Below are 22,105 nucleotides of genomic sequence, written 5' to 3'. Positions count from 1 at the left end.
AGGACGCACAGGGATGCCGTGTGACGGATCATTGGAAACAGACTCACAGAGAAGTTGCAGCGCCTGCGACGGGTCTCCTGCTATGAGGGAGGCTGCAGCTCGAGGCCCGGGACCCCCAGCCTGTGGGGAGGAGGCGGACGGCCCATGGGCTACGCTGGCAGCAGCTGTTCCCTTGCAAAATGTCTCCTCCTGGGGATGGACAGGCACGGGCGGGTGTGGACACCGCGCGCACATGACGTGGTCGGGCCTGGATGCTGTGTAGACAGGTGTGGGTGAGTGTGGACACACTGTGGTTGTGGATAGACAGACGTGGATGCCATGGACAGAGGGACCTGCGGTACTTGGGCCCCCTGTTCCGGAGACCTCCCCACGCTTGGAACTGCACTGGGCACGGCTGCCTTGGTGGGGGTGGGGGGTGCCAGGTAATCGCAGGTGTGGACACGGATGCTCACCTGCAGGCAGGGTTGTGGGCACGAGGTAGAGAGGCCTCGGTGCTGGGTCCTGGTCCACGTGTCCCTCTCCCAGTCTGACTTTGGGAACCACATGGACACCTCTTTGTCCCCAGCCCCTCGGGTGACCTCCCAGCTTGTCACATCGGTGCAGCCACGTTCCCTGGGAGCCCACGCGTCCTCCGGAATGTTCCCTCCGATGCGCGGTGTTGGGGTTTTCCTTTGCCATCACCTCCCCCACCTCCAGGGGCAGCACCTGTCTCTGTCTCTGGACCCCGTCTTTGGCAAGAGATGGAAGAAACCTGGTTCCAGTCCGAGCTGCGCATCCCAGGCCCGTGGCCTCATCCTTGTGTGTGAAGGTGCAGGCCCACGGTGTGGACAGCAGTCGCCACGGGGTATGGGGTCTTTTCTGAGGCTCCTGCCGCGGCCTCCTTTCCCATCCTCGGCCCCTGTCTCCCGTCTTGGCTGTTCTTGGCCTTGAATTAATCTCTTGCTTTCCAGTCATTTTTCTGAAAGCTCGGTTTTGAGCTCTTTTCCTTTCGTGTCTATAACAAGCTCTGCCTGGATCCCCCCGGGCCCCCCACCCGTTTGCATATCTCCCCAGGCCACCACCGAGCAGGGCCAGGGGCCCCGGCCGTCAGCATCTGACTGCCTGTTGGCGGCTGTGGAGAAGTGGCTCCTCTGTGCCTTCGAGCCTGGGGCTTCAGCCCTCGGATGGGGCGGGCTTTCCGTGTGCCTGGGCCACTCACGCGAGATCATAGGTCCCTGAGGGCCAGGGCAGCACCAGAGGCCCAACCACCAGGAGGCCCAGAGCGCGGGCCTTGGCATCCAGCTGCCCCTACTTCCCACTCCGGTCTTGGGTGGGCCACCTCTTCTCTGGGCCTCCATTTCATCTCCAGGTGGTAGATGTGGACACAAGGCACTGAATCACGTGGATTTTGTGGGGATTAAATGAAACAGTGTGTAAACATGCCTGGCACCAAGCTTGTCTTCAGTAGGTGCCGGAGCCCGTGTGCTGATGTTGATGTATTCCTGAGTGGTAGGTGACAGTTCTGGAGGAAGCGGCTTCGGTGCACTGCTGCCGTGGTGGTTCCACGGGAATCAGAACGGTCCTGGGCTGTAAGTCGCAAGTCAGGGAACGTGGAGCAGCGTCCCCTGCGGACGTCAGGTTTGCTCCTGACTCATGGCTTCTCGCAGACACCCAGGGGTCCACTATGACCTCAGTCTCTGCTGAATCCTCAGCCGCGCGCACGCGCGCACACACACACACACACACACACACACACACACACACACACACACACACACACACACACACACACACACACACACACACACACACACACACACACACACACACACACACACACACACACCCGGGGTCCTCACACAGACGGGCTTCCTTCCTTCCACGTACCTGAGTGGCGGCCCCCGGATGCCGGGTCGGGCAGATGCTGGGAAAACCAGTGACCTGGAGGATACACTCCCGGTCTCGCCTGGTTAATGAGCAGATGTGCAAAATGATAATTTAAAGTTCCAGCTTGTAATTAACGTAAGTGGCACCAAGGCGGAAACACTGGGTAGTGGGGCTGGTGCGGGGGGCGAAGGAGGTGCCGGGGCGGGGCGTGGTGTGACCCCTGAGGCGAAGTGCAGAGGACCACCAACATGGCCGTGGGGCGGGGGTTCCTGGGGGGGCAGAGGGCGGGGAACATGGCTGGTCAGAGGAACTGGGAAGACCTGCTGGTGGAACCACCCAGAGAGGTGAGGGTGAGGGTGGCGGCCACACAGGAGCCTCCGGTCACCCCTTAGTTGTGCATTTTGTGAGCCTGTAAGGCATTTGTTCAACAAAACTGCATCCTGGGTGTGACCAGTTTGCTGTTCCAGTTAAGTTGGACGTCACTTGTCCACATCCAGCTAAATCAGATGACTTGCAAGGAGCAGAAAAAACTTGAACTGCATTTTCGAAGTAACGAAAGTGAGATGAGGATGCTGTCTGTGGGAAGAGACAGCCCTCGGATTCCGCACCCTGGTGGCAGTGAGCTGCGTGCACCGCGTGCTCTGAACCAGCTGGTTCAGACCCCGAGTTATTTCTCGTCTTCGCGAAGCACGTAGGTATCCCCAGGGTCTTCCTGCCCCCGTGATCACGGCCCAAGGGCAAAGGAGGAGCCGGTCTCAGCCCAACTGCAGGCTGCAGTCTTTTCTTTGGTTTCATTTTATTTTGCAGTGGTAGATGCTGTTTTGCTACAGTTATTTCAAAATCTGCCACCTGGAAAAACACGTCCCTTGGGGGACCATCTGCAGGGACCCAGGGTTCCACAGAGGCTGCAGCTTTTGTGCTGACATCTAGCTTTGTCACCCCGTTCGCCCGAAGGTCACCCGCTGCCACCAGGACGTCTCCTCTGTCCCCAGCCCCGTGGCCCTGAGCTGCCCTGTCCTGCTGGTTGCCTTCCTGGTTTCCGAGCTCTGAGGTTTGCTCCCAGGGCTCTGCCCCTGGATCTGAAGGCTGTGTCCCGTCCTCTCCGTGGACAACCTCGTGTGGTCACTGTCACGAGGGTCAGCTCCTGTGGACGAGGATACCTTTGTGTCACGTTTTGGCAACTCTCACAATATTGGAGACTTCATTATTATTGCGTTGGTTACGGTGATCTGTGATCGGTGACCTGTGTAATTGTTTTGGGGGCACCACGAACCACACCCTTATGAGACGGTGAACTTAATCCACGAGTGTCGTGTGCGTTCTTACTGCTCCACCCCCCAGCCGTTCCCCCCTCCCTCCCCCTCCTCGGGTCCTCGTATTCCCTGACACGACAGCACTGAAATTAGGCCAGTTAATAACCCTGCAGTGGCCTCTGAATACTCAGGTGAGAGGAAGAGGTGCACGTCTCTCACTGTGAATCGAAAGCTGGAAATGATTGCGCTTAACGAGGAAAGCGTGTCAGAAGCTGAGACAGGCCGAGAGCTAGGCCTCTTGCACCAAACAGCCGGGTTGTGAATGCAAAGGAAAAGTTCTTGAAGGAAATTAAAAGTGCTGCTCCAGTGAACACATGAATGATAAGAAAGCGAAACAGCCTTATTGCTGATATGGAGAAAGTTTGTTTTTTCTTTGTTTTGGGTTTTTTTTGGCTGTGCCGTGCGGCATGCGGGATCTTAGTTCCCCAACCAGGGATGGAACCCGTGCCCCCTGCATTGGGAGCGCGGAGTCTTAACCACTGGACCGCTAGGGAAGTCCCTGATGTGGAAAATGTTTTGAGTGGTCTGGGTATAAGATCAAACCAGCCACAATATTCTTTTAGGCCAAAGTCTAATCCAGAGCAACGCCCCACCCTCTTCAGTCCTGTGAAGGCTGAGAGAGGGGAGGAAGCTGCAGGAGAGAAGTTTGAAGCCGCCAGAGGCTGGTTCATGAGGTTTAAGGAAAGAAGCTGTGTCTCCATAACAGCAAAGTGCAAGGGGAGGAAGCAGCAAGTGCTGATGGAGAAGCTGCAGCAAGTTATCCAAGAGATCCAGCTCGGGCCGTTCGTGGAGGCGGCTACACTATACAACAGATGTTCAGTGTAGACGGAACCGCCTTCTATTGGAAGAAGATGCCGTCCAGGACTTACAAAGCAAGAGAGGAGAAGCCAGTGCCTGGTCTCAAAGCTTCAGAGGACAGGCTGACTCACTTGTTAGGGGCTAAGGCAGCTGGTGACTTAAAGTCGAAGCCAATGCTCACCTACCGCCTGAAAATCCTAGAGTGCTGAAGAATTTGGCCAAGTCTACTCTGCCTGTGCTCTGTAAGAGCAACGAAGCCTGGATGACAGCACGTCTGTTTACAGCATGGTTTACTGAATATTTTAAGTCCACTGTTGAGACCTGTTGCTCAAAAAAAAAAAAATTCCGTTCAAAATATTACTGCTCGTTGACAATGTACCTGGTCACCCCAGAGCGCGAGATGAATGTTGTTTCCATGCCTGCTAACACAACTTCCATTCTGCAGCCTGTGGATCAAGGAGGAATTTCAACTTTCAAGTCTTAATATTTAAGAAATACATTTTGATCAACTATACTTCAATAAAAGTAATTTTTACAAAAATCAACTATACTTCAATTAAAAAAAAAATTTAAAAAGCAAACAAACAAGAAACACATTTTGTGGAGCTTCCCTGGTGGCGCAGTGGTTGAGAATCCGCCTGCCAATGCAGGGGACACGGGTTCGAGCCCTGGTCCGGGAAGATCCCACGTGCCGCGGAGCAAGTAAGCCCGTGCACCGCAACTACTGAGCCTGAGCTCTAGAGCCCACGAGCCACAAGTACTGAAGCCCACACACCTAGAGCCCGCGCGCCGCAACCAGAGAAAGCCCGCGTGCAGCACTGAAGACCCAATGCAGCCAAAAATAAATAAATTTTAAAAAAGAAAGAAAGAAATTGCTGCAGCCACCCCAGCCTTCAGCAGCTACCACCCTGGTCAGTCAGCAGCCGTCAACATCAAGGCAAGACCCTCACCAGCAATAAATAAACAAATGATAAAAAGCTTTGCCGCAGGCTCAGATGATGGTTAGCATTTTTTAGCAATAAAGTCGTTTTTACTTAAGGTATGTACATTTTTTGAGACATATGCTACTGCACGCTTAATACACTACAGTCTAGTGTAGACATAGCTTCCTATGTGCTGAGAAACCGGAAAATGCGTGCGACTCGCTTTATAGCGATCTTTGCTTTCTCTTTGCTGGAAGCAAACCCACTATCCCTGAGGTGTGCCTGCACTGACATGCAATCTTGACTCCATGATTTCCTGGGGGGCTGTCCTGCGATGCCGTCCCACCCCCTGGAGGCCTAGGGCTCCTGACTTCCTTGTGTCTGACTTTCTAAGATGAGCGGCACAATGAGATAGCTACTTTTAGTAACTAGTAAAAAGACATTAAAAGATTCTCCGTTGTGGAGGGATCCCGAGGGGGCTCCCCTGGTGCTGGCCCTGCCCCCCTCATTCTCGACCTTTGAGTCTCCTCTCGATATGTAAATCCCGCATCAGAATTTAGTTGTGACAACGTGGGCTTCCCCCCAGTAAATTCTTAAAGCCTTTCAAAAGCTTAATCTCAAGGAGAATCAGGCCCTTTTGTGTGTTTAATTAGCAAAGCTGTTTTGAATCTCAAACATGGTTTAAGAGACCTAAGAAACTGCACCAGCTGAGTCCTCTAACTGGCAGGAGGCCGGTGGGCATCCTCCCTCCCCCGCTTCTCGGGGTGGCCCTGGCCGTGAAACCCCAGGGACAGCCTCCAGTGCGGGTCTGAGGCTGATTTCCAGGACAAGGCTCCCTAACCTCAGTTTCCCTTCTTGTGAAATGGGGGGTAGGAGTGGCTGCCTTGCAGGGCTGCCATGCGGGTCCAGCGCCTGCTGCCCTGCTCGAAAGCTCCTTTCCCTGCTCTCTGCCCTTCTTCCCCAGCCGTGGCCACAACTCCCCGACTATCCCTCACCCACTAGAACGGGGCGCTAGGACAAGAGCTGTGCACGGGGATGCAGGCCTCGCCCAGGTTCGTGGGACTTCTGCCATGAGCATGTGTTTTCCTATCAACTTTGTGGCCCTCGTGTCTGTTGCTCTGTTACTTAGGAGTTTAGGATCAAAAGCTTTGGAAATACTGAACCGACCTGCAGTCCAGATGCTGCCTCGTAGGCCTGCCTGTGAAACGGAGATGTCAGTGCCTGCCTCTAGGAGGCCTGTGAGGGGACAGGATTCAGCATCTCCTCGGCGTGGACCAGCATCCGGTACAGAGTGGACACGGGGTAGATATGTGGTGGACATGTCCCGTATTATGTGTAGCAGAGACAGAACAGATACCCCATAGACACATAGTAGATAGGTAATAGATACATAATAGATACAGAACAGATACACAGCAGAAATTCACATGTAACAGACAAGTAGTGGGTACACCGTAGGATCAACACATGCTAATGGTGTATCATGAGTGTCCCGCCTGGGGTTCACTTAGCTGTCTGTGGGATCCTTTTCACAAGGGAGGACTGTTATGGGGGTTTGGAAAAACAGTCCAGTTTTCTTTCCCTCTCTCCCCCTTTTCCTTTTTACCAGACACAGCAGAGCAGCGTTTCCTGTCTGGTGGGTGGAGGAGTGTCCTTCTGGGTTGGGCCCTAAGGTCAGGAGGGCGATGGGCTGGGGGAGGGGGTGGGAGGGTGGTCCTGGAGCCAGTCCCCCCCCGCCCCCGACCCCTTGCTCTGCCCCAGGAATCTTCTGAATTTATATTTTTTCCTCAGAGTCCGGTGTGGGCTTTTCGAGGTCTGCTTACAAGTTTTTGTTCTGTTTTTGTTGGTTTGTTTCTAGACTCCTAGAAACTTCTTGTATTTTGTTCTCTTCTTTTTTTTGTTCTCTTCTTCTTTGAAGAAGCCTAAAGATGCCCCCACTGCCTCACTAAAGGGTCCCGAAGCAAAGACGTGCAGTCAACTGCGAGGCACACAGCCCGCAACGACCCTACCCTCACTTTTTCTTTTCCTGTTTTTCTCATAATTAGGCCTCTCCCTCTGGGGAAGGGGCAGTGCTTCTCTTGAGGGAAGGTGGGATGCACTGCTGAGATGTGGAGGAGAAGCAGGTGTGTCTGCCGGGCCTCGGAGATGCTCTCAGACCCGCTGGGGGAGGGCGCCCCCCCCCCGCCCCAGCCTCGCTTTTCTGCCCCTCCCCCCATGTGCGAGGCCTTTATGAACACGTGGCCCCTGCACTCTTTCTAACCATCTCTCTAATCGATTCATATCAACGTGACAAATCTTTTTTTATTTTATTTATTTATTTTTGGCCGCGTTGGGTCTGGTTGCTGTGCGCAGGCTTTCTCTGGTTGCAACGAGCGGGGGCTACTCTTCGTTGTAGTGTGCGGGCTTCTCATCATGGTGGCTTCTCTTGTTGCAGAGCACGGCTCTAGGCGCACGGGCTTCAGTAGTTGTGGCATGCGGGCTCAGTAGTTGTGGCTCGCGGGCTCTAGAGCACAGGCTCAGTAGTTGTGGTACACGGGCTTAGTTGCTCCGCGGCATGTGGGATCTTTCCGGACCAGGGCTCGAACCCTTGTCCCCTGCATGGGCAGGCGGATTCTTAACCACTGCGCCACCAGGGAAGCCCGACAAATCTTTAATATGAAGAAGTCGAATAAGCCGCTTTCTCTGGGAAGCCTTCCCCAGCGGTGGGGCTGCACTTTGTTTCTTAGTCCCTCTTAGAATGGGGCGGGGGGGGGGCGTATGGGTACTTGAACATCAGCCGCTTTGTTTAGCCGTTGCTCCTTGAGACCCACCATGAAGAGATGTGAAGACGGTCCTCGGGAAGCTCACGGTCCGGGACGAGGGTAACTGACGGGGCTGCATGGGACGTGGGACTTGGGGCAACACCACCCGCTCCTCGCCGTGTGGCCGCCAGCGTTTCCCGGCGTCTGCGTTCGGGCGGCGGTGGGCGGCTGGAGGAGACTGGCATCTCCCCGTGACCTGGACTGTGTGGGGTTCCTTTCCTGTTGGCGTCACGAGGCTCTCGGGGGAGCAGGGTGGGCCCCCGAGGCGGTCCCAGGCGACTTGAGAGAGCAGCTTGGGTTTTGGGGGGCGTGGGGGAGCAGGGCCAGGGCGTTTGGGCTGTGACCCCCGGTGCCACAGGAGGTGGCTTTGGGGCTTTCTCGTCCGCTCCCTCAGCTGTGGAGGCAAGGGAAGGGAATGGGGTGCTCGAAGGTTGTCAGCAGCTGAAAATCAAAACTGGGGTCACACAGCTACGTTCTCTTTGGCTGAAACCCAGACTCGGGGCCCGTGGAGCTGCGAGGCTGGCACGGCGGCCAGGCGGACGCTGGGCGCTTCCCCTGGAGCAGCGAGAAGAGGGTAGACCTGGCTGACCACAGACCGCCCGCACCTCGCGGCCTTCTGTGTACAAGGCCCCTGGTGACCGGGTCTGCTTCAGGGACTGGGATGGTGCCGCCTGTCCGCGTGGAGTTTGTGCCCTAGAGGGAGGGAGGGCACAGGCGCGTGGCTGGAAGGGCCCTGGGAGGGCTGCTTCCACCAGGAGACGCTGTTTCAGCTGAGATAAGGGGTAGGGGAGCTGGCTCTGCCCAGGTGGGAGGGGGAGGGGTGGGACCGGACTGGGCCCTGGTGTGGGCGGAGCTCGGACACTGAGGGTACCTGGCCTGGCTGGAGGTGGGGGGAGGAGAGGGAAGCCGGGGCCTGTCCTGGAGCTGTTGTGAGGCGGGAGCTGCGCGGTCAGAGCGTGGACCAGGCAGGTGCCCCATGCTGAGTGGGGTGGGTCAGGGCCAGCAGGCCTGTGCGGCCCGCTGCGGCCCACGAGGCCAAAGACACGGCAGCAGAGGGTCAGGGAAAGGGGGCAGGAGTCCAGCGCTGGGAGAAGATTGGCAGGACCTGGAAGGACCAGGAAAGAGAGAACTGGAGGGTGGGTCCCACGTGAACCGTGCAGGTAAGTGTGGGCAGGTGAGTGCAGAGACATGAGTGTGGACAGGTGGACGCAGGCAGGTTAACATGCATGTGGACAGGTGGACGCGGTAGGTGCACGGACACCATCTTCCGAGTGAGGGGAGCAGCCTTCAGGACCGGAAGTGTGTACTCTCCACCAAGTCTCCGTTCGTGGTCAGACACGTCCAGGTACTTAGTCAGCCGAGGACGCCGCCAGCTGCTCAGCTGACCCCGGTTCACTGCTGTGCATTCGTGCAGCCTCGGCGGGCGTTCGAGCATCGTGGTGCGGTCCCGGCGAGGATGCTCAGGTCACGGAGGACACGGCCCTCGTGGGAAGGTGGTCTCATCACGGTGCCGGCCTCTCAGGCGCTGAGGCCACGTCCTGTCGCGTGGCTGCAAAGGGCGTGCGGTTGTGTGTCGTGGCCTCGCTGCCCCTCTCCCAGGTCTGGTGCTTCGATCCCAGAAAGGAGGCGGCGCTCTGGCCTTGTGCTCGCAGACGACCAGGAGCTGGCTTGTCCCTGGCCAGCAGGAGGGGCCCGCAGGCTGCTTGCAGACAGGGACCGGAAAGGAGCTGAGGGGCGGTGGGGGGAGCCGTGGGCGCGCCCGGGGCTTGTGGTTGATAGGACGGGGATCGTGCTGGCGTGTGCGGGTCTCGCTAAACGGCCATCCGAGCGGAGTGGATTTGGAACGAGGTGATCACGTGGCCGAGAGCCGCGAGGAAGAGCTGGCCGGCTGCTTCGAGACGTGCTGTAGGGACAGGAATCCTTCCTCCAGGGTGGATAGGGCTGGCCACGAGGACCGGGGTGAGTCCAGGGCAGGGGGAGGGCCCTGCCTGGTGCCCAGCGTGGTCCCAGGACAGCAGCAGGATGAGGGAAGGGAGGCCCCGCCTTAGTCATCTCTCTGTCTCTGTCTGTTTCTCTGTCTCTCTGTCTCTCTGTCTCTGTGTCTCTGTGTCTCTCAGAGGCCTCCCTCTTGTTCCTCATTGGACCAAAGATGGTTGGGGCAGGCGAGCCGCTGGGGGCCGGGCTGCGTGAGAGGCACACCTGAGGGCTTCCGTCATCACATCTTGTCTCTGACTCTGACCCTCCTGCCTCCCCTTCACAAGGACCTCGTGATGACACTGGCCCCCAGATAATCCAGGATCATCCCCTCCCAGGGTCCTTACCTTAATCGCGCCAGCGGAGTCCCTATTTTCGTGTCAGGTGACACAGGCACAGGCTCGGGGACTAGGACGGGTCATCCCTGGGGGTGGATACTCAGCCGGGCACAGGGGCTTCCCGGCCCCCCACTGTGGGCGGTTTCTGGTCCCCTCTAGAGGGATTCCTGGCGTGAAAGCGAGACCCAGACGGAAGGCACTGGTGGGCTCACTGGGGCTGGGGCGGGGCAGCCTGGGAACCCCCTCCAGCTCTCTCCGGGACCCCTGGCCTTGGATGGCCTCAGTTTGCTCACCTGTAAAGTGGAGTCCACGGTGCCTGCCCCTTTGTCCTCTGATGATCAGCGGTTGTAACAGGTATTAAAACACTCATTACAACCGCTGACCTGAGCTTCATCCGAATGCCCGTGGAGGGGGCCGGGCGTGGGACAGGGAGAGGGTGCTGGCAGCAGCTGTGACGCGGGGCTGATACCGGCTCACCCTCGGAGCTGCACCTGGGCTCGGCCTCTCGGCAGCCCTGTTCACGGACCTTCTTACAGACCCGCCTGAGGAGGCAGGGGGCCCAGGTCACGGCCTGCGCGACGTGTGTGTCCCTGAGATTTGATCGTGTCGGTGTTGGGGGCCACACGGGAAAGGTGATGGCTTCCCAGGGCCTGGGCTGGGGACGGGGCAGGGAGGCTGTGGCCAGGCGCAGGCAGGAGGCGTGGGGAGAGTCCAGCCTCGGCCACAGGAAAAATTTGTGGACTTGGTCGCTGGCTGGGCATTGAGGGAGCGCAGGTTTCTTTCTGCCAGGGGGGCCCCGGGAGGGGGAAGAGCCGGACAGGAGGGGGCGTTTCCTAAGGGCTTCCGTGAGTGACCAACAACTGAAAACAGATTCTCTAAAACTGAGGCAGGAGACCCAACAGCCAGGACTGACCCCGGCTCTTCCTCGGGCGGCCGGACCTCTGCAGTGCTGGTTTCCGCAGAGGGGCTTACCCTCCGTCAGGCGCCTCATCAGGGTCCCTGGCTGCTGGGTCACACCGACGCCTCGTGCCCTTGGTCACTCGCCCACCTTCAAATCATCACTGGTGGAAAGCCCTGCACGTGGCCAGGCCTGGGCTGGTGGGCGTGGAGCCCTGCAGGGCGGGGGTGTAAGGGGAGGGACCCCGCCCCCCGCCCCCCGCCCCCCGCCCACCCCTTTCATCTGGTTTCCGATCTGCTCCTAAGGGCTGGTTTATCCAAGAGAACCACCCTCCCTGCCGCTCGCTGCTGCCACTGTGGGTGGCCACCGGCCCGCATTTGGGGGCACTCGCTCTTGAGCGCTGCCCCCGGCGCCCCGCCAGCTCACCACTTGGACCTCAGCCCTGCCTGGGACGGATCCCACCCTCGCCAGAGCCTCTCTGAGCTCCTGCTTCAGGGGGTCCAGATCCTTTCCGCAGTCCTCGTTCCTTACGATCTGATCCTCAAACTCAGGATTCACAAGAATTTGGCACGTGTGTGTGTCCAGCCTCCTGTCCAACCATCTGTCCATCGAGGCTCCCAGATATCCACCCAAGTGGAAGAGATGAGCGCAGGGTGAAGGGCAGGCTGGCTTCCTTTCAGGAGGGCCAGGAGCCTCCCCCGCACACCGCGTTCTGTCAGTTCTAGGACCAGCCTCCCGCTTCCTAACATGGCTGAAATCGGAGAGCATCGTGCAGGTCTGGGTGTCCCCGTTTAGCCGGCAACGTTTCTTTCTTTCTGGTGCATAAAATCACGGTGTTTCTGACAGTTGATGGCCTCTTAGGTTGGATGAGGAATGTCACAGAGGTGGGCTGGCGTCAGGCAGAGAGAAGGTTGGGTGCGGGCATGGACGCAGGCCTGCAGGTGGGTGATCCTGAGGGATGTAGGTCTGCGGTGTTGATGAGGGCAGGGAAGGTTAAGGTCATTGGTGTTGAGCTAAAGACATGGGGACCTGTGGCTCGAATCTTTGAGGACAGGGCAGATGGTGTTGAAGTGTGGAGAGAGGGGAGGGAAATGGCTGGGGGGGCAGCCTACCTCCCGTCCCTCTCCCCTCCCCAGAGGGCGGGTATAGGGCCGAAAGTTCCAGCCGTCTAATTATGCCTTGGACCGTGACGACAGCCCCCAACCTGAAGCCAATCTCATCAGCTTACAGAAGACACTCAGGACTCCTAGGGTTTTAGGAGGCGTGTGCCGGGAGCACAGTCGTGATAACTTTGCGTTTCCACCCTCTTCTCGGGCTGTAGGGGTCCCGCTCACACGTCCTGCAGCACACGGGCTTGTCAGAAGCTCTTTGCAAGAGAGCACGTGTGAATGGTCCCGCATCGTGGCCGTGGTCCGACCTCCTCTTTACCCCTGAGGCTGAGTAAGCATCTCACTAACGGGCTGTTTAGGACCCACTGCTGTCGGGTGCCCGTCCAAGTCTTTTGCTTAGTTTCAAAATCAGGTTGTTTAAAAACAACTTAATCGGCCGTGCGTCTGTTCTCCTGCTTTGCAGGAGCTCTTTGTGTGTTGTGGATGCGACGCTGCCAACACCTCCCCTCACTCAGCGGCTTGCCTTTCCACTCTTGATGAACAAAAACTGGACGCTCACTCTACAATTAGTGCTTTTTGTATCCTGTTAAAGAAATATCCCCTTAACCCCAGGTCCTGAGTATTTTCTCTCCTGCCCAAATTGCAGCTTTTCATTTGTCCTACATCACCTGGGAGTGAGTTTTGTGTATGGCGTGAGGTCGGGGCAGAGGTTATCCGCGCCCCCCCCCGCCCCCTGCCGTGGTGATAACCAGTTGATCCAGAACCACTTATAGGAAAACCCATCCTTTTCTCACCATGATTCAGTGACATCCTTATCATACATTGTCGGGAGTGGGGGCGGGCTGTCTCTGGACTTGTTCTGTCCTGTTGGCCTTTTACACCAATATCACAGTTTTAACTCAGCTTTTTTTTATTATTATTAATTTGTTTACTTATTTTAATTTTTTTTGTCTATGTTGGGTCTTCATTGCTGTGCGCAGGCTTTCTCTAGTTGCGGCGAGCAGGGGCTGCTCGTCATTGCGGTGCACGGGCTTCTCATGCAGTGGCTTCTCTTGTGGCGGATCACGGGCTCTAGGCACACAGGCATCAGTAGTTGCAGCACGTGGGCTCAGTAGTTGTGGCTCATGGGCTCTAGAGCATAGGCTCAGTAGTTGTGGCACACGGGCTCGGTAGTTATGGCTTGCGGGCTCCAGAGCACAGGCTCAGTAGTTGTGGTACACGGGCTCAGTTGCTCCGTGACATGTGGGATCTTCCCGGACCAGGGATCGAACCTGTGTTCCCTGCATTAGCAGGCGATTCTTAACCGCTGTGCCACCAGGGAAGTCCCCTAACTCAGCGTTATAATAACTCTTAATATCATTGTGTTTTAAGTCCTGCGATTTTGTTTTTCTTCAAGAGTATCTTGGTTGTTTTTTACTTTTTCTATTTCTATACAAATTTTACAGTTGGTTATAAGTTTCCCAAAACCCAATGAGATTTTTTATTTGGATTACATTTGAGTTCATAGATCAACATGGGAGAATTGACATCTTTACAGCACTGAGGTTTCCAATCCATGAGAATAGATTTAACCCTTCTTTAAATTCCTTCAGTAACGTTTGTGGTCTCCTGTGTAGCAGTCCTGCACAGTTTTTGTTAGATCATGTCACTGCCGTTTACTTTTTTGTTTTTAAAGAATTTATTAGTGTTTGTTTGCTTCTGGGTGATTTTTAAAATTATTATTTATCTATTTTATTTTATTTTTGGCTGCATCGGGTCTTAGTTCCCCTGCAGCAGGTGGGATCTTAGTTCCCCAGCCAGGGATTGACCCCGCGTCCCCTACATTGGAAGGCAGATTCTTAACCACTGGACCATCAGGGAAGTCTCTGCCATTTACTTTTTAATGCTGCTTTAAGTGGTGTTCCTTTTATAATTTTGTTTTCTATTTGTTTGCTTATAAAAATGTATGGAGAAATGCAGTTGATTGTCGAACTCTTGTCCAGCAACCTTGTTAATTCACATATTAATCCTAGTATTTTGGGACTTCCCTGGTGGCACAGTGGTTAAGAATCCACCTGCCAATGCAGGGCACACGGGTTTGATCCCTGGTCCAGGAAGATCCCACATGCTGTGGAGCAACTAAGCCCTTGCGCCACAACTACTGAGCCTGTGCTCTAGAGCCTGTGAGCCACAACTCCTGAGCCCACATGCCACAACTACTGAAGCCTGCGTGCCTAGAGCCCGTGCTCCGCAACAAGAGAAGCCACCGCAATGAGAAGCCCCCGTGCACTGCAACGAAGAGTATGCCCCGCTCGCCGCAACTAGAGAAAGCCCGTGTGCAGCAACGAAGACCCAACGCAGCCAAAAATAAATAAAATAAAATAAATTAAAAAAAATAAAGTAGTCATACTAAATATGAAAAACAGCTTTTAAAATTTATCTCCGTGGTGTATTTTGTGACAATGGCGAATCAACGAACCCAACGCAGCCATAAATAAATAAATTATTTAATTAATAAATTTTTTAAAAATCCTAGTATTTTATCTGCAGGTCCCTTTGGGCTTCCTGTATACACTACCGTTTCGCCAGTGAGTTTGATTTCTATTTCCAAACCTTCAGCTGTTGCCTTGTGGCACTGGCACTGTTTATCTTTCCAAAACATTGAGCCTGTGTCCAAAACATTATGGAACAGAAATGCTGACGACAGGCATCCTGTCGTTCTAGATTTCAGTGGAAAGTTTTCAAAATTTTACCATTAAGGATGTTGTCTGCTGAGTGACTTTTCTTTCTCTTGTAAATTCCCATCATCAAATTAAGGAGGTTCTATTTTATTCCTAGTTGAGGGTTTTATCCTGAATAACATAGAATTTTACCAGATGGATTTTTTTTTCATCTGTTGACATACTTTTCTCTTTTATTCTGTTAATAAAGTGAATTACATTATTTGGCTTTGAATGTTAAACCAACCTTGCATTCACTTAGTTCACCCTGTTTGGCTATAATGTGTTATCCTTTCTATATTTTGCTGGATTCAGTTTGCAAATATTTGTTTGGTATTTTTGCAAACTATGTTTACAAGAGAAATTGACCTATAATTTTCTTTTTCTGTAATGTTGTCAGAGTTAAACATGGAGGTATATTGGCCTTAAAAAATTAATTGAGCTTTTTAAAAAAATATTTATGTTATCTTATTTAATTTATTTTGGCTGTGCCAGGTCTTAGTTGCAGCTCACGGGCTCTTCGTTGCAGCATGCGAACTCTTAGTTGCGCCGTGCATGTGGATCTAGTTCCCCGACCACGATCAAACCTGGGCCCCACGCATTGGAAGGCAGATTCTTAACTACTGGACCACCAGGGAAGTCCCTGAGCTTTTTTTTTAATTCTTGGGAAGATTTACATTAAGACTGATGTTATTTCTAAATTAATTATTTAGAAGAATTTATAGCAAAGCTCCACGAGCCTGGAGTTTTCCTCGTGGGAACATTTTAAATTCTAGGTTTAATTTTTAAAATACAAATTAACTATTCAGATTTTGTATTTCTTCTTTCGTCACCTTTAGTAAGTTGTGTTTTTAAGGGTATTTTAAAGTCTAAATCATACTTATTGACATCGTACATATCTTTATTATCCTTTAAAATATCTTTAATATCTATAGGTATTAAATTATTGGAAATTTGACTTTTTGGTTTTCCTTCATGTATTTTGTGCTATATTATGTGCGTACAGATTTAGGATCATTCTATCTTCCTTTTGAATTGACACTTTTATCATCATGAAATGTTGCTCTTTTAGATGAAAAATATTATTAGCATTTATGTCTCCTGTGTCTGACATCAGTATAACTATGCGTGTGTGTGCTGGGGGGGAACGGGGGGATCTTAGTGTTTATGTGGTATATTTTTTCCATCTTTATACTCAACTTTTCTGTATCATATTTTGGAAACAGCTCTTATAAGCAGAAGTTAGTTGTTGTTTTTGACCTAGTGTGAAATCCATGTCTTTTACTGAAGCATTTAGTTCATTTACATTTAATGTCATACTGATAAGTTACAGTTTAAATCAATCATCTTACTATTAATTTTGTAACTGACCTATGTGTTCTTTCTTTTGGCCTTCCTTGCCTGCCTTCTTTTGGTTTAATCAAGTGTTACTTTTTTTATCACCCCACCCCGCTTTTTATTAGCTTTGTTAAGTAATTTAAGTTAAGTAATACTTTGTTAAGTAATTTAAGTTAAGTAATACTTTGTTAAGTAATACTTTTAAAAGATATACTTAAAAAAATATTCTAGGGACTTCCCTGGTGGCACAGTGGTTAAGAATCCACCTGCCAATACAGGGGACACAGGTTCGATCCCTGGTCCAGGAAGATCCCACATGCTGCGGAGTAACGAAGCCCGTGTGTCACAACTACTGAGCCTGCGCTCAAGAGCCTGTGAGCCACAACTACTGAGGCTCTGTGCTGCAGCTACTGAAGCCCGTGCACCTAGAGCCCGTGCTCTGCAACAAGAGAAGCCACGACAATGAGAAGCCCACACACCACAACAAAGGGTAGCCCCTGCTCGCCAAAACTAGAGAAAGCCCACATGCAGCAGCGAAGACCCAATGCAGCCAAAAAAAAAAAAATTCTAGCGGGACTTCCCTGGTGGTCCAGTGGTTAAGACTCCGCCTTCCAATGCAGGGGACACGGGTTCGAGCCCTGGTTGGGGAACTAAGATCCCACGTGCCGTGGGGCAACTAAGCCTGCGTGCCGCAACTACTGAGCATGCAGCCCACAACTAGAGAGGCCACATGCCACAACTACAGAGCCCACACGCTTTGGAGCCTGCGTGCCACAACTAGAGAGAAGCCTGCACGCTGCAACAAGGAGCCTGCGTGCGCAACTAAGACCCGACACAGCCAAAAATAAAATAAATAAATAAATATTTTAAAAAATAATAGGGACTTCCTTGGTGGTGCAGTGGTTAAGAATCCACCTGCCAATGCAGGGGACACGGGTTCAAGCCCTGGTCCGGGAAGATCCCACATGCCTCGGAGCAACTAAGCCCGTGCACCACAACTACTGAGCCTGCGCTCTAGAGCCTGTGAGCCACAACTACTGAAGCCCGTGCGCCTAGAGCCTGTGCTCTACAGCAAGAGAAGCCACTGCAACGAGAAGCCCGCACACAGCCATGAAGAGTAGCCCCCGCTCGCCACAACTAGAGAAAGCCCGTGCAGCAACAAAGACCCAACGCAGCCAAAAATAAATAATAAATTATTTAAAAAAAATAATAATATAATAAAATAAAAAATATTCTGGCTACCTTAGGAGTTTTAAGAAACATTGTTGGAATGCACCTTAAGTTACTATTTTTGCTATTTCTGGGTAAGGCAAGAACCTTACAACGCTTCAGTCTTACTTATCCCCTTGTCAATTTTTATGCTATTGTTGTCACGTGTGTACATTTCACTCCTGTTGTAAACTGCGCAGTCATTGTTAGTGTCGTTGGAAATAGCGCGCGTTCAATCATGGTTAGCGCTGTTGGGAATAGCGCGCGTTCAATCATGGTTAGTGTCGTTGGGAATAGCGCGCGTTCAGACTCCCCTTCGGACGCACACATTTCTTCCTGCAGCGTGTGCTTACGTCCGAGACCATCTTCCTTCCCGAAAAACTCCCTTTAGTATTTCTTCTAGCAGAGATTTGCTGACAACTAATTGGTTTTTGTTTCTGTGCAAACATCTTTCTGTTGCCTTCGTTTCTGAGGCCATTTTCTCTGGGTGTGGAGCCCAGGTGGGCAGCGTTGCTCTTTCAGCACGTCTGGTGCATCATCTGGCCTCAGCCGTTTCTGTTGGAGACTCGCCTGTTCCCCCGTTACTCCCTTGGTTGCTTCTCTTTCCTCTTTGGCTGCCTTAAAATGGTCTTTGTTCTTCTGTTTTAGCAGCCTTGCAAAAGAGGGGGAATATTGAATTTATCCTGAGGTTTGTAGAGTTTTTTGGATCTGCGGCACAGTGTCTTTTGTCTCTGCTGTGATATATCAGCCGTGTCCTTTCAGATGGTGCCCGTCCCCTCTCCCTTTGTCCCCCAGGCGCCACATCCATGTCTTTTCACCGTGTCCCATATGCCCTCTTCCTCTTTCCTGCACTTTCTTCCGTCCCGGTTTTCCCCCCACTGTGTTGCAATCTGGATCTTTCCTACTACTATGTCTTATTTTGTCTAACCTGCTCTTAAATCTGTCTCCTGAATTATTCATTTCAATCATTGTATTTTCACTTTGAGAATTTCTAAAATGCTTGGGTTTTTAGAATGTGATTCCTTTTTTCATAGACCCAGTTCACAGGTGAAATTCTCTCATTTTACCTTTTTCAATATACGTAGAATATCGGAATCTCCTGGAAGGCCATTTTTATTGACTGTTTGGTCAAACGCTCCTATTTCTTGACCTTCCTGGTAACTTTTTACTGAATATCAGATACTGTGTTTGAAAAAGTGTAGGAGCTCTGAGTGAGGTTATTTTCCTCTTGAAAGGATTTGACTTTATCCCAGCAGATGGAGTGTGGGTGAGTCACCTTGATTCTGTTGAGGCTGGTCTGTTTCTCATTTTCCTTTAATATCTTTTAGTAATTGCAGCTGGAAAAGTCTGGGGGGTTACCAGGACCCCAATCTCCAGCTTTTGTCTCCCCAGCGCTGTGAGTCAGCCAGAAATCTCCACCGAGCTTTTGTGTTTTTTTTTTAACCTTTTAGCAGCTCTTTCTGCTTGATTTCTTGGCCTTTTGCCCTGGATTCGTGTGGCGTAGGACTCAGCAAATGCCTTGAAGGGCAGCCTGGATTTTTGGTTCATTGCTCCACACTCCCCTTTCCTCTGGGACTTTGAGAGAGCCTCGTAGTGGGGGGTCACCCCGCCACTCCAGTGAGGCTGGGGGGCAGCACATGAAACCTTAAAGATCTGGCGAATTTGTCTGGCCAAGTCTGGGGCTTGCTGGGGACCTGTTGCTTGCGCTCCTTTTCTCTTTCTCCTTTTGGAGTGGGACTGACCATCCTGTGCCTGTCCCAACATTGCATTTTGGTTTTGGTTTTGTTTTTTGTTTTCTGGCCACTCCATGTGGCTTGCAGGGTCTTAGTTCCCCGACCAGGGATTGAACCTGCACCCTCGGCAGTGAGAGCCCCGAGTCTTAACCACTGGACCACCAGGGAAGTCCCCCAACATTGCATTTTGGAAACACACAACTTCCCCAGGTCCAGGCCGGGGGCGCCTTGAGTGTCACCCCGCCCCCCGGTTTAGATGATGTTTCAGTGAGACTTTGGACATCAGTGTTGCTGCAGGAGTGAAGGCTTCGGGGCTGTTGATGGAGTGGGTGTGTTTTGCGTGTGAGAGGGGCACGAATCTGGGGGGGCCAGGAGCAGATTGTTTTGGACCAAGCGTGCCCCCCAAATTCCTGTGTGGAGGCCCCGACCCCAGGTGTATGTGGCGCTGGGGTCGTGGGGAGGGGTGCTTGTGCCGCAGGAGAAGAGACCCCGGGAGCCCCTCTGCCGAGTAAGCTGGCCGAAGCCGTCGCCAGAACCCGGGCCTCCAGCCCGCAGACTCTGCTGCCGCCCATCTGTGGGTCCTGGGAGGACCCAGGCGGCCCCTAGGGCGGGCTTGTCTCGGCTGCCCTGAACCCCAGTTTTCATCTGCAGTTGGATCCCACGAGCGCCAGGCCTCACTCTCCGCTTGGCCTCCCAGGAGCCAGCCTTGTCTCCCATTCTGACCCGCACATCTGGCCGTGATGCCGGCCCATCCTTGTTGTGGTCCAGCCACCACTGGCTGTCTTTGGAGGGGCTCTGTCCTCAGTCCCCTCCCATCGTTTCCCCCGGCACACTCGGGGTGCCCGTGTTCCTGGCCCGAGGTCTTCTCCCGTCGGCCTGGCCCTGTGCTCCGGGCCGCAGGTGCAGCGGGTCTGAGGGGAACGCGGGCCCCTGCAGCACAGGTGGGCTCTGAGCAGCTCTAGGACTCGTGCTGTTTATAAGAAGTGAGTCCGTAAAGGAGGACGCTTGCATGGAAGGGAGGTGGTTCGGCGGAACTCATCTGCAACAGATCGCTTGCAAGTTGGTGTACGTTTTTCCAGAGAATCTTTCTGAAAACATTGGTCAGACATTTCATCAAAACTCAACTCATTTCAGGACAAATTTGTATCTTTGTGATAAAAACTGTGAGAACGTTGAACTGTTATAATATCCCCCCTCCCTCTCAAAGCACCTCTTAGGATTGGGTTTCTCAACTGATGGTGTTTGGTGACAGAGGGACAGCTCTGAGGAGCCCTGGGAGGCCTGCCCTTTCTGGGAACCCCTAGGGTGTGGCCCTGGCCTTGCGCCCCCTGTGCCTCGTCAAGGTCTGTTCTTTAATGGGGCGTCTGGGGCCCTGTGACAGCAGCTCGAGCCAACAGGAATGGGCCCTTGGGTCTGTCTGGATGGCTTGGTCGCCCTGAACACCGGTGTTGGGTGCTGGCCGGGCCCCTGCTGTACACGGAGGACGCCGTCCAGTCCTCACAGCTCCTGTCCTGGGGAGCAGAAGACCTTTCTTTTCGTAAGCGTTTCTCTTTACAAACATCAGGAACCTGGTCCTTCGCTGGATCTCTCGCACGTGCCGGCCCCCCCGTCCCTCGGAGCCTTTGTGGGAGTGAATCCGCCACTCGGGGCTCCAGCGCTGGGTCAGGGTGCGTCCGTCAGCCGCTCCTCGAGGGAGACACCCCTTTCCCCTCCCCACCCCCGGTGGCTGCTCCATGGCGCCCGTGGCCACTCTCCTGTCCACGGCGCCTAGCGTCCTGACCTTCAGCCGCTGTGTCCTCACGGGCACAGCTCAGATGTCCACCTTGGCCACCAGGGAAGGTGTCCAGCAGGTGGACTCCTGCAGGTGTCGCTGAGCCTCGGGACGTGTGTCTGCCCCGCCGCTTTGCACACAGCGCGTCACACTGGGGGGACCCTCGCGCCTCTTCTCCCTGCCGTGTATGAGGCTCAGGGAAACGAACCGCATGCTGGCCCTGGTCCCCAGCTTCCTCTCCGTGGGAGGCCCCACCGGTGCTGCCGGGCCACGGCACTGGCACGTGCTCCAGATAGCTGTGGCCACAGCTGATGGTCTGTCCCCCCAAGAGACATCCCCACAGCACGTGTCCAGAGGCGGCAGTGTGGGGTGGCAAGCCTGGCCCTGGTGACTCTGTCTTCCCGTGGCCATACGCTGGGGCTGGCCCCACCTCGTCCACACAGCCAACCACGCCCGGGCCCTGTGTCCCTGCTCCATTGCCCAGGGAGGGGCAACCTGGCCTCAGAGGGAAGCCCCTCTCTGCAGCCTGATTGGGTGGTTTCAGTCACGTGACGGCCCTGGACCCATGACATCCCTGGGGTCACCCTTCTTGGATTGCTTTAGACCCAGATGGTCAGCTCCGCGCCAGCAATGCCAAGGCTTGGGGGCCACGTCGGGACCATGTGCGGAAGGCAGGCTTCTGTGGGAGCTGGGCCGCTGAGAGGACCAAACTACCGCTGTGCCCACGTGGCTGGCTTCCTGCCAGGGTGGCTCTGAGACCCTTCCCAGGTCTGCACTGTAGCCTCTCAGAGGTGAACCACCTCTCAGAGCAGCGGATTTTAAGTTGCATCTTCTGCTGGGACACATCAGAGTGAGGGGCAGGAAGCCACAAAGGAAAGGGCCCTGGAGGGGGCGACCCCACCGGCACTGCTGTATCCTGCTCACTGCTGCTCCGCCCCCAGCATGACCCGCAGAGCCACAGGAGGACACGGCTCTGGGGACAGTGCCCGGTCCCTCCTGAGACATAGCGACCATCTGGTGTGCGTAGCAGTGGGCTGCCGCGTCCACGGTCGGGTGACACCAGCCACTGGGAAATGCAGGCGAGCTGTGAGGCTCCGTGGGCTTCCTGGGACTGTTTGTCCACACTGGCCACCGTCCCTCAGGACCCCCAGCCTGTGCGGCCACCAGGCATCTCAGCAGCACCAGATACGTGGCCCATGGCCAGGCCAGCGTCCCATGTAAACCCCAGACTCCTGCTTCTAGATGGTCACGTGCAGCCTGCAGTAGGAGCCTTCTGGTGGGATGTGTGGTTGGTGAGGACAGGGGGGCCTGAGTGAGTGCGCTGCACACTGGACA

At 53.9% G+C, this 22,105-nt stretch overlaps 1 protein-coding gene across 3 annotated transcripts in view; it reads left to right on the top strand.

The window, feature by feature from the left end:
- Positions 1-22,105, top strand: part of PRKCZ (protein kinase C zeta) — a 97,980-nt gene that overhangs the window by 39,582 nt on the left and 36,293 nt on the right. The window contains exon 1 of one of the 3 annotated variants that reach the window (XM_082660364.1): positions 6,097-6,184. The exons of the other annotated variants lie outside the window; for them this stretch is intronic. Coding sequence (XP_082516490.1) covers positions 6,112-6,184 — 73 coding nt within the window. The 5' untranslated portion in view covers positions 6,097-6,111. Of the gene's footprint in view, positions 1-6,096; positions 6,185-22,105 lie in introns of those variants that run through there. 3 annotated transcript variants of the gene reach the window in all.

The sequence above is a fragment of the Grampus griseus genome (assembly GCF_964374135.1).
Source record: "Grampus griseus genome assembly, chromosome: 1".
Lineage (NCBI taxonomy): Eukaryota > Metazoa > Chordata > Mammalia > Artiodactyla > Delphinidae > Grampus > Grampus griseus.
The sequence above is the reverse complement of the archived record's forward strand: the minus strand, read 5'-3'. Positions and strand labels throughout refer to the sequence as shown.